This window comes from Daucus carota, chromosome 5, assembly GCF_001625215.2.
Source record: "Daucus carota subsp. sativus chromosome 5, DH1 v3.0, whole genome shotgun sequence".
Classification (NCBI taxonomy): domain Eukaryota; kingdom Viridiplantae; phylum Streptophyta; class Magnoliopsida; order Apiales; family Apiaceae; genus Daucus; species Daucus carota.
Genome location: NC_030385.2, coordinates 31,923,477 through 31,939,098, shown reverse-complemented (window position 1 = coordinate 31,939,098; position 15,622 = coordinate 31,923,477). Strand labels below are relative to the sequence as shown.

Here is a 15,622-nt window from a genome sequence, read left to right as displayed (position 1 = left end):
AATTTGAGAAAGACTTAGGGGCCGTTTGGCTGAATTTAAAAGAGATGACTTATTGCTTAAAATAAAGAAATAGATTAAAAGCGATAAGTTGGTTGGACTTATAAGCTACCAGAAGTGTTTGGATACCGTGATTTATAAGCTACCAGAAGTTTTTTAAATGTTTGGATAACTTAACTTATAAGTTGGTATTAGTTTGGTAATTTTGTAATATAAATAATTTGTTTCTTTTAAAAAATCAATTATAATTACAAAAGATTTTTTATTGTTAATACATGAAATATTTTACAAGTACCAAATTTTAAACGTTGCATTAAAATTAAAAAAATTAATAACCGCATTAAAATTAAAAAAATTTGGACTAAATTTAATACACTAAATTCTAGATCAAGAGCAATATTATCAGCTAATGAACATAAATAATTTATTACCAGTAAGTAAGACAGATCCAAACTCTGCATCTCCTTACACTTAGCAGCAATCAAACCAACTCCTAAATTCCAACACCTAAACACCACCTAGAAAGAAGCAGAAGTCGGGGTGAAAAATAAGCTAGATTTCAAAGCTTATTTTGCTGGGCTTATTTCCGCTTAATCCACCAGCTTCTTTTGTTGCCAAACGGTCCGTGTAAAAGCTGAAGTGAGCTTCTGAGGCTTTAAGCCCAGAAGTCACACAGCCAAACACGCACTTAGATTATAAGTGAACGCCAATTATAAGTCGGATAGACTTAGATTATTTACGTATTATATATCCGTCCACTTACTTGATGTTTGTTTTATTCAATAACTAAAATTAATATTTTTCTAAGTGTTTTGATAATAAATATATAAATATTAAATTTTTATTAAAAAAATAAATTTTAAAAAAATATTAAGCCAAATTTTCTAAAAGTAGGTGGGGAAAAAAATAAATAGACAAATAAAATGGACGTGGGAGACCGGGGTTATGTATACCCGGCTACACGCTCACACACCGCTTATCCTGTAGATTCTTAAGTAGACACCAATCTATAACGTCTCAAGAGCATGTAATTGGTTTTAGATTGCTGTGTATTGTACGTCCGCATGTTAATTGTAGTTTTGCTCGACATTCAGTGCTATGAAAGAAGTTGATGCTAGCAAAATTGTATTTAAGGTTAAAATTAATAAAAGCTTTGCGGATTATCAAGTACTCTAATAATTAATCAGTGTTCGGTCTCAAAAAAGGTGTAACAAGATCAACATACATATTACAAAAATGGATGTTTACAGTTACATAATACATATTTGTGGCTTGATTATGCCATATTATCACAAGATCGATACTATTTTAATATTCATTTCTCAACAGATATCACAGCAAGCTACCACACACCACTAATTTGATTTCTACTCTGAAGTCTGAACTATCCATGAAGAGAATTGTAGTTGTTTATCAGAGCCAGAGCATTGCTTGTCAAATGAACAATATTTAAAATTCTTCCCCGAACCACATTCTTGGTGCTCCCTGTTTTTCCTGCAAACCCATCCATGCAAGTGTTTTCGTCTGTCAGCGCCGCACTGACCCAGGTCTGAATGTCACTTATCAAGAGTCTATACTTGGGGGATTCATTGAGCTGACTCATCTCTCCCATGGATCGCTTGAGCTCATCTATCGTGTCAGTCAGCTCTTCAAGACAATCGTTCATCGGCCCAACTTCTGCAGGCTTCATGCCATGAGCTTTTGACAGCCTTAGCATGGCTGCCGATGTCGAAACCACGTGACTGAGAGCCACTGACAGACTTGTCTGAGCAAGAAGCCGAGGACTTGTCTGGATTGCACTGGTGTGGCTCGAGAGTGAGGTGAAGCATAGACTAGGCCAGGTAGTCTTGCTGCACGAGGTTTTGATGAACTCGGCGCTTGCCTTTTCGGCTCCGTAGTCGATAGCCAAGGCTGAGCTAATGCAGAGATTGAAAGAAATGATTAGAACAAGAAAAGCTTGGGCAGAAGTGATCTTAACTGAGGAGCCTTCCATTTCTAGGAAATTTGAATTCGAATTTTATAAAATATGAACTGGTTGAGTGATTCAACTTAAAAGATGTTGCCTATTTATAGCAACTTTGCAGTTATATTTAGATATTATTCGGAGGATATTTGTTTAGAGAAGTGAAAAATAACGCAAGGGGGCTACTTCCAAGTTAATCAAGGCCTAGTGGATGATTCAAATTCTTTTAATTTTGTCGAATAGCGGGAATGATAGATTTAGTAACTGAAAGAAGAAAGAGCCAATAGTCGTAATTGTGATAAAAAAAAAAAAGGAAAAAAAAACGAATGAAAGAGTGAGTTAATACAGTGAACTTAGTATAGTTGGGAAGTGGGCAGAGTTGGAGGCAAAGCAACGTGGAGAATGCAAGTTGTAAGAACTTTCGAGGCTGGACCGCTTTGATGCTGTGTGTCTGCTCAGCGTTTGGATTAGAGTGGAAAACAGATATTACTGAAATATTGGCTAGTTGGCAAATGTGAAATATCAACTTGCTTCACAATGGTGTCCATATTTTTGGTCGACCAATCCGTAGCAGGATCAAGTGTGGATGATGTGAGACGTTCCAAAATGCAATAATGATGATTTCTCATATTGACATAACAAAGGAGGCCAGTAGCCAGTAATTAGCTAATACGGTAACATATTCGTAAAGACTGTTCCAGCCGATGTAAATGAGGAATTGTTTTAGCGGAAATTTTACGAAGGTCGGAGCAATTCAAAAATTCAAGATAGTTCAAGGACTTACTATAATGTGTTTGGTGGGAGTAAATAGATATAACAGAATAAACAAAAATGAAGATAAATAGCAAATGACAGGGGATGACGAGATTTGGTTAAAAAAGAGGATGATTCCTCGAGGGAGTGTCAGGTTTGAGTTACAGGGTGTTTGTTTCATGTCAAGGAGCCCAATTAAGGGAAATCAAAACCTCATGCTCATATACTATATTTGGATTAGCAAAATTTTTGTGTAGAATGAAAATTTCATTCTCTTTTGGATAAATCATTCATTCCCCGCCTCTTGAGTTATCATTTTTCATATCTCATTCTCATACTTCTTATTTTCATTCCCACTAACTATCCAAACACCCCCTCAATAAATGGTGGTCACACCTCACAGGAATGGAACAATGAAATGAATGAAATTCTTAATATTGAATTATATTATAATTCAAATATTATTATATTTTTTCATTTTCATTCAACCAAGCTAAATATAATATCAGAGACTACTAATATTCCTAATCAATGTAATATTTTGCGTATCTTATTTCTCTAGAATAAATTAATTATTTCTAGAAAAAATATGTATTTATTAGTTTTCTTGAAAAATAAATGCTTGTTTTGGTCAGATAAGAAGCCATACGTTCTCTCTACACTTTATTCTGAAAACTAGTAGTATGCAAATATAAAAACCAGTGAGAAAACTCTTATTTCCAGCATTTAAGTTGAGCAAGCCATGCCCCAAACTTCCCATCACAAAAGTCGGCCAGGAGTAGAAGCAAGCCAAAAGAAAATGTGAATCATGCAATGAACTTCAACTAGTATACACAAGACTCAAGAGGCCAACGCTACTTGCATTCATACTTCTATAATTATTTACACACATACGGCCATAATCGGCCACTCCAGAAAGAGCGACTTTAGAATTTCACCTAACATGATCGACCGTACAGTTCAAGCTCTGACTTTCTCATAACGCCCACTCTTCTTGCTAGTGTCTGTGTATTATTGTACTCCCGTTTTCATGCATACTTTCCCACGATCAATATAATACAATATACGCAGTCCTGTGGGACAGTTGCTTGGGATTTTTTCGGCTCATGATGCATCAAATGGAAAATGCTACATGCACATAATTGGGTACAGAAATATTCACAGAATGAGTATGTGTCAACTTGTGATTGGAATGGGCCTCCTGCACATGCATTAATAGCACCAATTAAAACTCCCCACCTAGATTGCCATGTCATTTTGTGTAAAATTATGTACCCAATTTTGTGCATGTAGCACTACTCCAAATGGAATTATCACAGTACTTTTGGCTGCTAATTTAATCTTCTTATTCTTCCTTGTAGATTTAGTCATTCAGACCATGTCAGCTTCAAATATATTTCAATGTCTGAGATTACCAGATTATCGACTACTAGTCCCGATTTGTGATCGCATTACTCCCGTCATCTTCGATATTAGGTCGTTTAATTTTTTACACGGTAAAAAACAATAGAACAGGCTTCAAATTAGCTAAAATGAACCTGCAGACTGCATCTGCAGGAGACCCGAAGAAGCTAGCAAAAGTGGTTCACAGCAGCAGTACAGAAATAAAGTACCACAAGTTCTAGACAATTTTGTATTAATTTTCCAGAACTAACGGCTGACTTTGCTTGTCTTAAAATAAAAGAGGTGTCAGCAAGTCCAGCTTTAACGTGTGCACATTCTTACTCCGACGCCCCGTCCTGCCAGCGCGCCTTCATCTCTGGAGCACGTTGCGTACCCCTCTGCCTTCTCGCCTATCCCCAATTTTATAACCTTATTGTTGTTTGGAATTATAAGTAACTTGTCCTTTCATACTAATCCACCATTGTTAACTTCTTATCTCCATCACTCAGATCTTTCCATTACTTCCATATCACAATTTGTTGTATCACAGAAGCAAGACATTATTATATACATTCTGCACATTACGATCCCTCGATCTACATCTCTAAAATATGATTTAATCTTCTCCTATAAATTCCTTCATTCTCTTATCCCAATGCACACCAATTTTACAACTCTCGTTAATCTACAAGTTGCGACAGATAATCAAATATGCAAGGAACAAAGCCAGTTTCGTATGCCTTGTTATTCCTCTTCTGCCTACAAATAACCTCAGCTTCCTCTGCCTCCGCTCCCAAAGCCGACAAACAATTCGTCAAGACTTCCTGCAATGTGACCACGTACCCCTCCGTATGCAACAAAGCGCTATCTCCTTACGCTGGTTACATCAAATCGAGTCGTCTCAAGCTGACCTACCTCGCCCTCTCGCTCACCCTCAAGGCCGCGAACGCCTCATCCACCTTGATCTCCAATTTAGCCAAGAACAAGCGGCTGACACCCTATGAAGCCGAGATCATCCGCGATTGCATTGAGAATATAGAAGACTCGGTGGATCAGCTTCAGCAGACTCTTCTGGCAATTGCCCATCTTCGCGGTGAAGACAAGGCCTTCCAGCTCTCCAATGCCAAGACATGGGCGAGTGCTGCGATCACGAATGAGAATACTTGCATTGACGCTTTCCAGGAGAGTCCTGTAAGTGCATCTGTTAAGAAGAGGGTCCAGAACAGCCTGGTAGGTGTGACCAGACTAAACAGTAATGCTTTATATCTCATTAATCATCTGTATTAGATACTAGCTACATTACAAGTAAATTATATTTGGATTGATTACAGTTAATTAGCTTGTCTGGCATTCTGGCAATATATGCATATTGAAATTGCTGAGATGTTGGTGCAAATCATGTATCTTTTATTTAATTATGTGAATTTATTGTAAAATTAATGGGGTGTTTGGATGATTGGTGGGAATGGGAATGGGGAATGGGAATGGGAGGTATGAGAATGGAGGGTATGGGAAATGGTAACCCAAGGGGTGTGGAGGTATTGATTTACCCTTCAAGAGGGAATGAGGTTCCCATTCCAAGCAAAAATTTTACTCATCCAAACACAATGTATGGGTATTAGGTTCCGATTCTCGTTAACCGGGCTCATTAACCATCAACCAAACGCCCCCTAAGAAGTACTGTAATTAGATAGGCACTGTTCACTAATGACCTTCATGTGAATAAATTGATCTTGTATTAATAGTTTTATACTGTTAACTTCATCTGGTTTGAAGCTTGCTTCACGAAGTGAAGAGGATTGTGCATTGACATGCACGTTATTACAAATCACAATGCCTTGCATGCGATGTGAACATGCATTTGCCACGTGTAGTTTACGTACCTCGTGGTCGGGACACTGTAATATTAAGTCAACCATTACCTTTTTCTGAACTTCTCTAGAAATTAACCAAAATTTTATTGTCTTTGTATATTAGCAAAAAGATTTTTTTATTGTGTTAAATGAAATTTTTTGAACTCTCCAATAGTGAAACTAATATACAAGACAATAAAAATTTGGTTTCGGAGGATGAGATTGAACAAATAATGACAAAGTGTAAATTCGGATTGATGTGGAGGAGTCTTAAGTCACATGTGGATAAATTGATGTGGGGAAATCTGAAGTCACACGTATTGTTATTAATGAGATTATCTGTTTTTTCAAATACGATAAGAGTAGGACAGCTCGTGTGAATAAGCATTTTCTTACTATAAAAGACGAATTTTATTTTTTTTATAAAGAGTTCGGGTGAGTTTAGTTTCTAAAGTGAGCAATATATTCAATTCTAATCTGCTATTTTACCAAACATATAATGCAAACTGTTAGGACAGTGCTGAAAAAACTAATCGGTTATATTATCAGGTAGAATAACACTTGGATTAACATCAGTGAGTAACCAATTCGAATATGAAAAATACCTAACATTTTGCAGACAAAATTGCTAGTTTTAAAAATACACAAGTCGCGCACAGAAAAGTAAGTTGAATGCGTTAAACAGAACACATTATTTTTCTCTTGAATGCAAATTGAGACGCATCATAGTGTCTCTTCTATTATTTGGTGGTGGAAACAAACTACTGAGGTAGGCCCCAGCTATTATCACGCAGCATGTGCTATTATAACGGATAATGGGCCATCAAGGAGATCACAAAAGTCATCAAGCCCATGTGCTCGCTCCATTCCGCCAGCCTAATTTAAGATCTACACACACACTATCATGAATTTAAAAAACTCAGAAAGAAACAAGAGTATGTTATAAGAGTAATGCTAGGGACACAGAAATGGCTACAGAAAATTTTCACAGAATGACGTGTCTTTGCTGAGATGTACCAGCATTAAATAGGTGGTCGGCCACTGTGACATTTACTTATACTTCCTACACTGTTATACTTATATTTATCTCACACACCCTCTCCACATAATTTGACGATATATATATTTATTATCTAATTTTATTTTGTTTCATTATAACTTTTTCTAACACACTTACTAATATATTTTTATATATTTAATTATTATTTCCAATTCATGTTATCACATTTAACACATATTATCATTTTTTGTTATAATATTTTAATAAAATAATTTGACTAGTATACAAATTAAAACTTGTTCACTACTAAATTAGAATTGAATATATATTAAACAACAACTCAAATTATTTAAATCTACAAAGTTTTATTTAAATATACTCCATTTTATTTTATTTGAATCGATTTATTCTTGACATAAGATTTCAAAATTATAAAACACGAGCCAAATATAAATATATAAATATATATTAATAAGTATGTCAAACATATAAATATAAAAAACAAAAATATAAACAGATAATATTCTTTTACGTAATTTGATGTAGTTTGTGATGGCGTGTTATGTCTCTTCTCTCACAAAAAAATGAAAATAAGTAATTATATTTCTATACTTTGAATACAACGTAATACTCCTCTGTTCCAAATTGTCGCTTCCACTTTTCGCATGTAAAAAAAATATATTTCTATTCGTTATTTAAAAATTTTCTTTTTTTAAATAAAAATTTAACATTTATATTTTTAATCAAAAAAAGAAAATTGGAAAAATAGTATGTGAAAGCATATTTTTTTACACCTCAACCTACGTGTAAAAAGTCAAAACGACTATTATTTTGGGACATAAAGAGTAGAAAAGATTTAAATTTAAAATAATATAACAAAAAATGATAATATGTGTTGAATGTGGTAACATGAATTGGAAATAATAATTGAATATATTAGTAAGTGTGTTAGAAAAAAGTTGTAATGAAACAAAATAAAATTAGATAATAAATATATATATCGTCAAATTATGTGGAAAGGGTTGTGAGATAAATATAAGTATAACAGTGTAGAAAGTATAAGTAAATGTCACAGTGGCCGACTACCTATTTAATGTTGGTACATCTCAGCAAAGACACGTCATTCTGTGAAAATTTTCTGTAGCCGTTTCTGTGTCCCTAGCATTACTCATGTTATAAATATATTAAAAAGTAATTCCCATTAGGATATTATTTTGATATACTAATTTTAAGAATATTATATCTGTATTTTATTATTAAAATAATACGGTTTTTCTAGTGGGCACACAATAAGCACAAAATTTAATACTTTTTCTATGGTTTGATCGGCTTACACTCCTTTAATAATGATGGCCCCTGCATTCACACAAACCACACTAATGAAAACACACCAAATTTATGAGTTTTCGTGCTTAACATGTGCTCATGGGCACACATTAGATAAACCCAAAATAATAATATTTAAGATTTGGAAGCAATTTATGAACATAGTCGTACATTTTATTCGCCTCATACCCTGCTTTAAACAGATATATGCATATGTTTGGTTTGGTTATTCATTACTAAAAAAGACGCGCACTTATTTTTACCGAAATTATTGCTTTCAAAGTGGAATAGATGAATAGATTTAATAGATTAAACATCTATTGCATATTTGCATTCTGGGACGAAAACTGCATAATAAGGTCATGCACTGGTGCTAAAAAATCACTAATTACTCTTGAAGAGGTCATCACAAGTACTGTGCTAAAAGAAATTCTTGTACAATAAGGGACATAGATTAATGACAAATTAGTGTTTTACATAGTGAATGATTAGGAATTTTTTATTTGATCAGTCGTTTCACACAATCTAACCCGTGATTGCCTAAGTGCGTATAATATCCCTGATTTGAGTGATTTCGTTCGAAGAACGTCATATGACTAGGACACGCAACTACCAAGTTTTATTTTAAACAGTACTCCCTCCGTCCCTCTCATTTCTTTACGTTACTTTTTGGCACGTTTTTCCACTCTCATTTAAAGTAGTTCCACAATATATTTTTTTTATTTTTTTTCGCTGAATAAAAGTTTGATGTTGAAACTTTTATTCAAAAAAAGAAAATTTTAGAAATAAATTATTGAACTATACTTTATACGAGTCTCAAAATGCGTGCAAACAGTGAACGTAAACGACCTAGGGACGGAGGGAGTAGTATATAACTACCATGAGTTGAATATTAATTTGGTCGTTTAGCACTTCAGCTTTCCTCTCTAATCACATTAAATTTATGTCATCAATTTCCAGTTAATATATTATTTTTCTTATTTAATCAGCAAGAAAATTTTGATTTCTTCATTCTTTTTCACGGGAATTGGTCGAAGGAAAATAATAGTAATGTCTGTTTGAGAGGTGACTAGCTAGTATTGTTAAATTTTCGAACACTAACTATTTATTCTCATTAGAATTATTTTTATTAGACTTTCTGATATGTACCTATTCGTCCTTTCATTTTTAAAGGAAAGACTTAACTAGAAGTTTCCATTTCAATGTTATTTTTCTGCCTACAGCACTACAGCAGCGAGTAAAGACATAGTCCAAGTTAATGCATCTAGTTAATTCGATATTCTCCTTCCAGTAAAGACGTATTTCAAGTTAATGCATCTAGTTAATTCGATATTCTGCCGCCTTCCGTGTAGTTAATTCGATATTCTGCCTTCCGTACCCCTTACGGAAAAAAAAATCAAGAAATTATGTATTAAAATCAAATCATTCATAAGTTGCATTTTAATTCATTGATATCATAATTTATATTAGAAAAAATTCTATGACATGAAGAAAATAAATTTATTTTATCATCAAATATAACGGAACAACTTATCAACGAGTACTAATACACTACCATACTTGTTTCTATGAAAATTTATCTTTTACTTACTAACAAAAGTTATCCATGAGTTCAAAAAAAAAAAAAAAGTTATCTATTCTGAAAATTTTGTATCAACTTTTCTTCTGCATGTTTCTAAATATAAGCTATATCTTGGATTAATATTTCAATGAAATATTTCGCGATTGTTTTTAATATCTCCACCGCTCCGCCGATTATATGATACTTGAGATAAAGAAATAAGGAAGAAACCCTGACCGTCACAGACTCACAATGAATACTAAAATTACACAAATGACAGACAGCTACCAATAGATAGTCCACCAAAAGGAGCTAACAGAAGAAGAAGTTCCATTGAATAATTTTGAACTATAAGTTCGCACTAAAATATAGAAATTTTAACCAATACGAAAACAAATCATGAATAAAACTAATCCAAAAATAACTGTCAAGAGTTTAATCAGATTAAATTCAAAATCGATCCTGAAATTATTTTTTGTAGTTACCAAAATTCTGATTTGACCGAACTTTTTATGACATGGAGACAGACAGGAAAGTGGAATAATTATAAGTTATCATTAACCTTGGTGTATTTTACACTTCACTCCACCCAGGTCACAAAAAGTGGCCGAAAGAACGAAAAACACAAAAGAAAAAACCCAGTATATTACATTTTACACACACGAACATCCTCATCCATATATATAACATTATATACTACATATATCAGGACACCGTTTCACTACAGTAGATCTCGCAAAACTTGAAACAAGCCCCAACTCTAGTGCTTATGTTTTGCAGCAAAGTTGTTAACCAAAGCAAGAGCATTGCTAGTCACACGAGCCACCGCAACCACTTGCGCCCTAACAGACTCCTTGATCTTCCCATCCATGCCCTTCCCAGCGAACCCATCCATGCAAGTGGTCTCATCCGTTAACGCAGCACTGACCCACGTCTCCACATTGCTCATCCTGAAGGTGAAGTCATTCCCCTTGGCGTGGCTCAGATTCTTCATCTCGTCGCAGGATCGGCTCACGCGGTCCAGACTGTCTTCGACCTCTTCGAGGCAGTCGTGGATGGCGGCGTATTGGCGCGCCTTGAGGCCTTTGAATTTGTTGAGGCGCTTCATGAAGGTTTGAGCTTTTTGGGTGCGTGTGAGGCTGACTTGGAGCGCGGTGGAAGCGAGCTCTTGGGGGTTGTTTTGGATGGTCTTGGCGTAGGCGGAGAGGGATTGTTCGCAGACGGCGGGGTAGGTGGTGAGGGTGCAGGAGGTTTTGATGAACTGGTTGGCCGGGGCGGCTGAGACGGCCGCGGCGGCGAGGATGACTAGGAGGGCTGAGAAGACAAGGGTTGATTTAGAAAGCTTCATTTTCGAGAGGTATAGAGAAAATAAAGTTTTGGTTAGGTATTTGATGATGAGAGTGTGAGTTTGTGATGTTTGGGAAGTTGTGGATGTGAGTGTTGCTACTTATAGAGGCTGAGGGGTTTGTTACATGTCTATGAGTGGGGTCCTCTGATAATTTATGTACTGTGTTACTGTACTGTATTTAAATTTTTATTTTTGTTTTGTTTTTTATAGACCAAGGATGTGTGCGATTTGGCCTTTTGTAATCAGGGAGGATGAAATATTGAAATGTCCCACTAATCACGGAGACTTGAATATTATGGTCCTATTAACCGTAAACCAGTTCTTTTGTCTAAAGCTAGCTGAGCCGATAAGTACGAACTTATAATATTAAGCTTTCCATTTAATTTATTCATACTGCATAAATTTATCAAAGAAATGTCATTTAAATAAAAAGTTACTCCCTCCGTCCCGCCAGAAAGCTTACGTACACTATTTGTATGCATTTTGAAACTCTCGTAGAATATAGTTCTATAATGCATTTTTGATTTTTTCTTTTTTTGAATAAAAGTTTAAATTTCAAATTTTTTTTCACAAATTTTTTTAAAAATATATATATAACGTAAATATACTTTATAGGAGTCTTAAAATACGTGTCGTAACGTAAAAAATCTGGTGGGACGGACGGAGTATACTCATACTTAGGGGTGATCATCAAACCGCATAAACCGCAAAAACCGCCCGCACCGCACCAAACCGCACCGCGATACGTGGTTTTTAATTTTTGTGGTGCGGTTGCGGTTTGAAAATTTGTCAAACCGCAAGGTGCGGTGCGGGTTGCGGTTTTTATTTTACAAAATGCGGTTAAAACCGCACCGCACCGCACCGCACCGCACCGCATTTGATATATTATATAATAAAATATATTAACTATATATATAAATATATATATATATATATATATTAGAGGATATATGTATTAGTATGCTACTTTATTAGATATCAATTTGGGCCTCAGGTGGTCTGGAATGTAAGGATGTGTATATGTTCTGCCTACTGTTTATTTTGTTTATTTTTAGTTTTTACCTATCTGTTAAAATCATTTCTTAATATATTAAATTATATGTACTTTATTTGAAAGCATTTAATATGAATAATTAAGGCATTTTATGCTGAACTTTATATAAAACATCTTGACAGGTTTGCTTGCTTTCAATTCATTTCTTCAGGCCTTGGCTTTTAGTATTCGTATTTCCATTTTTATCATATTATATTTTCTCAGAAAAATATTTAATTATTAACAAATTTTATAATTTAATTTTAACATATAATAATATATAAACCGCATAAACCGCACCGCAACCGCACCGCATTTTCGTGGTGCGGTTTATGTGGTTTTAACTTTTCGTGTTGCGGTTTGAGAAATTGGCAAAACCGCATACGCGGTTTGGTTTCCGGTTTTAGCCAAAAACCGCACCGCCCGCACCGCGATCACCCCTACTCATACTTATACTCTACTTTGCATGTTCGAAACCCTCATGGACAGGAAAAAACCGAACAAATAACACATGACATGAGTGTATAAAAAGAAAGACTAAAAATTTTAAGTGTCTAAAAGGTCAAGTGTGAAGAAGAAATAGTACGGATGATTTATAAAAAGTAAACTATACAGTAGTACCCTACAACTTGTGCTACCGACATCGACTAATAGAGTAATACGAGTAACAGCCAACGCAAAAACCACCTTAAGTCGGTGCAAGGAGTCTGAACCCAATTATTAATAGAAGAAAGCAATATAGTCGGAAAAACAATACAGCTAAAACTAAAGTCGACTGATATGTGTATACGTACACCGTGGCCATATTTTTAATTTCTTGTGGTCGGCCATAAAATAAATATAAAAATCAGAGCTAAGAAAATAAGTGCTCTTCCTGTATGCAAGTCACGGGGACGTCTGCTAGGTTGTGGGGGCTAGATTGCCTGCAATTATGCACTCATGGCTTTATGTCAATCAATATGACTTTTAACTGATCACAATCTTAATTCCACGTCTTTCGTACCCTCCATAACTTTTTACACCAAAACGTTGATAGCTAGGAAAACTCGAAATGCTGTTAAAATATGCGTCAGAGACGGTTTGGTCAATATAAGAAGTAGTTTTTTTTCTAAAAGAAAAAGTAAAAAAAAAATGAATTATTATAGGAGATTGTTATTAATAAATTATTAAGTGTTTGATTAATATAGTTTATATAATATATATATAGATAATTTTAGTTAAAATGTTTGTTCATTTAAAGGTGTAGAGTATAATAGGAAACAAGATAAAAAAGACAGAAATTTTATCAATAAACTGAAATTTCTCAATTTATATTTCTCTCCAAAATTTATTAAAGATATTATGCCCTTTTACCCGCACAGATTAAGAAAAGAACAAGTCGGCTTTCTATTAAGAAAGCCCAACTCCTCCTTTCCTAAACATGCACGATGTATTTAAAAAACCGTGCTACTCCAAAACTTTAGTTGAGTCCTGCATCTCTAGTTTTCTACCGATGAATCGACTTGCTTTGGATGCTTTCAGATTGAAAGCGACGAATTTGTCCTTAAGTTCATATATTAACTCTCCACTTTTATATTCCCATGTTTATTGTCAGGTTAGATTATGATATCCGGAAAAATCATTATTTATAGTAATAATTAATTTAATATGATAAGTGTTCAATTAAATAATTTATTTTAAGTAATCTTATATTATAAATTACTTATGAGTTTTCAGAAAATAAAAAATGATAATAATTTTTTATTTAAGTGTTGAAATTGACTTTTTAAAACAAAATTATAAAGATAAAATAAGTGGATCAAAATATATGTTTTATAATTTTAAGTTGGCTTGTGACCTTTTAGTTTCAAGTCGATTTTTTACATGTTGTACAAATGAATAATAAATAATAATAAAAATGATTTATGAATAATTTATGAATTCTGACGAAGTTTTATAATAAAAAATAAAAAATTTAAGTCGATCTCAAACTGACTTATAGTTTAAGATCAGTTTCAGAATTTTTTTTAATTTTAACTTTCGGACTTATCACACAAAAAAATATTTTTTAAATTTAGAGGCACGCTCTTACAAATATGATATAACACGTAGGTGGATGAAATTGTGCATTTAAAGAGCAATTTGTTCCTTAATATATTATTCACCCGCAGGTACAATTTGCGTGTTCAAACATCGTTGTTTGCAGCGACGCAGTGCATCATCGATTCTCCTTTCTTCTCAATTTCTTCTATGTACTGTACTATGTATATAATTGAAGTTCGTTATGACATACCGGAATATCAATTGCGTGCATGCATGCTGTTGACACTTGACACTACATTGAAGGTTGTTACAGAAGAATAACCAGATTAGTGGATAGAAAGAATGGATAGATCTTATGTGTAATAAAATCTCTCTGAAAATTTAGTCCAGTTGTCGAGGTATCCACATAAGAGTAAAAAATATCTGCATCATGATAGCTCCGGTCTTGTGAAATAACATTCGACATGTCATGTGCAGGTATATGTGATGTTAATTGAAAATTATGATGTAGATATCTGCTTACTCTTCCAATCAATATATATATGAACAGTAAACAGTGGACCGTTTAGTGCCATGTAAACGAGCATAACAGTTCGTGAGCTGTTCGGAAAATATTCGAATTCGTTTTGAAAATAATCAAGCTGAACTCAAACTCGACAATTCGAATAGTCTATCGAATCAAATTCGAGCTTCATATTATTTGGTTCGTGAAACTCGGGAGCCTAATCGAGCCTGTATTATTATAATTATTTCTATATTATTATATAAAATATTTAATTTTACATCTTTTTATATATTTAATCGAATCGAACTCGAGTAAAACCGATCATATTTCGAGTTTTTGTTAATATTTTGCTGAAATCATTCGAGTTTTCGTGCCGAATATGAGTCTATCAAACTTTACAAGTCGAGTTTCGAGCTTAAAACTAAAAGTTCTAGCGAACTCGAGCTCGAAGTAACTCTGCTCGGCTCGTTTACACGCCTGCACAATGCAGTAGAGTATCCCTAGATTTATTTTAATTTCTCGGAGGGGCGCTGTGTTACTATTTTCTAATATATATATATATATATATATATATATATATATATATAGGGTCTTGCTCAAATGAGAACCACTTTTATTGTGAGATATGAGATCTAATCTCAGCCACACCTTTTAAATCTTATATCAATATTTCACTACACATTAATTATTAATATTTAAATATTTTATCACCATATTCATTCTAATTCCACCACCTGCCACCTCTGACCACCGCCGACCACCGTTTCCGACCACCCCCACCTCCAGCGACCACCGGAAAATCACCACCGACAAACATAAAATCACCACCCGCAAACCGAAAATCACCACCGGAAAATTAAAAATCACCACCGGAAAAA

The 15,622-nt window shown here is 34.2% G+C and overlaps 3 protein-coding genes across 3 annotated transcripts; 1 reads left to right on the top strand and 2 right to left on the bottom strand.

The window, feature by feature from the left end:
• Positions 1-1,157: 1,157 nt before the first annotated feature.
• Positions 1,158-2,054, bottom strand: LOC108222020 (21 kDa protein). Its single transcript, XM_017395899.2, has one exon. The coding sequence runs from the start codon at positions 1,988-1,990 to the stop codon at positions 1,382-1,384; it is 609 nt and encodes a 202-aa protein (XP_017251388.1). The 5' UTR covers positions 1,991-2,054; the 3' UTR covers positions 1,158-1,381.
• Positions 2,055-4,143: 2,089 nt separating this feature from the next.
• LOC108222375 (21 kDa protein) lies at positions 4,144-5,804 on the top strand. Its single transcript, XM_017396294.2, has one exon. The coding sequence runs from the start codon at positions 4,808-4,810 to the stop codon at positions 5,381-5,383; it is 576 nt and encodes a 191-aa protein (XP_017251783.1). The 5' UTR covers positions 4,144-4,807; the 3' UTR covers positions 5,384-5,804.
• Positions 5,805-10,372: 4,568 nt separating this feature from the next.
• Positions 10,373-11,269, bottom strand: LOC108224042 (21 kDa protein). Its single transcript, XM_017398582.2, has one exon. The coding sequence runs from the start codon at positions 11,182-11,184 to the stop codon at positions 10,597-10,599; it is 588 nt and encodes a 195-aa protein (XP_017254071.1). The 5' UTR covers positions 11,185-11,269; the 3' UTR covers positions 10,373-10,596.
• Positions 11,270-15,622: the final 4,353 nt, after the last annotated feature.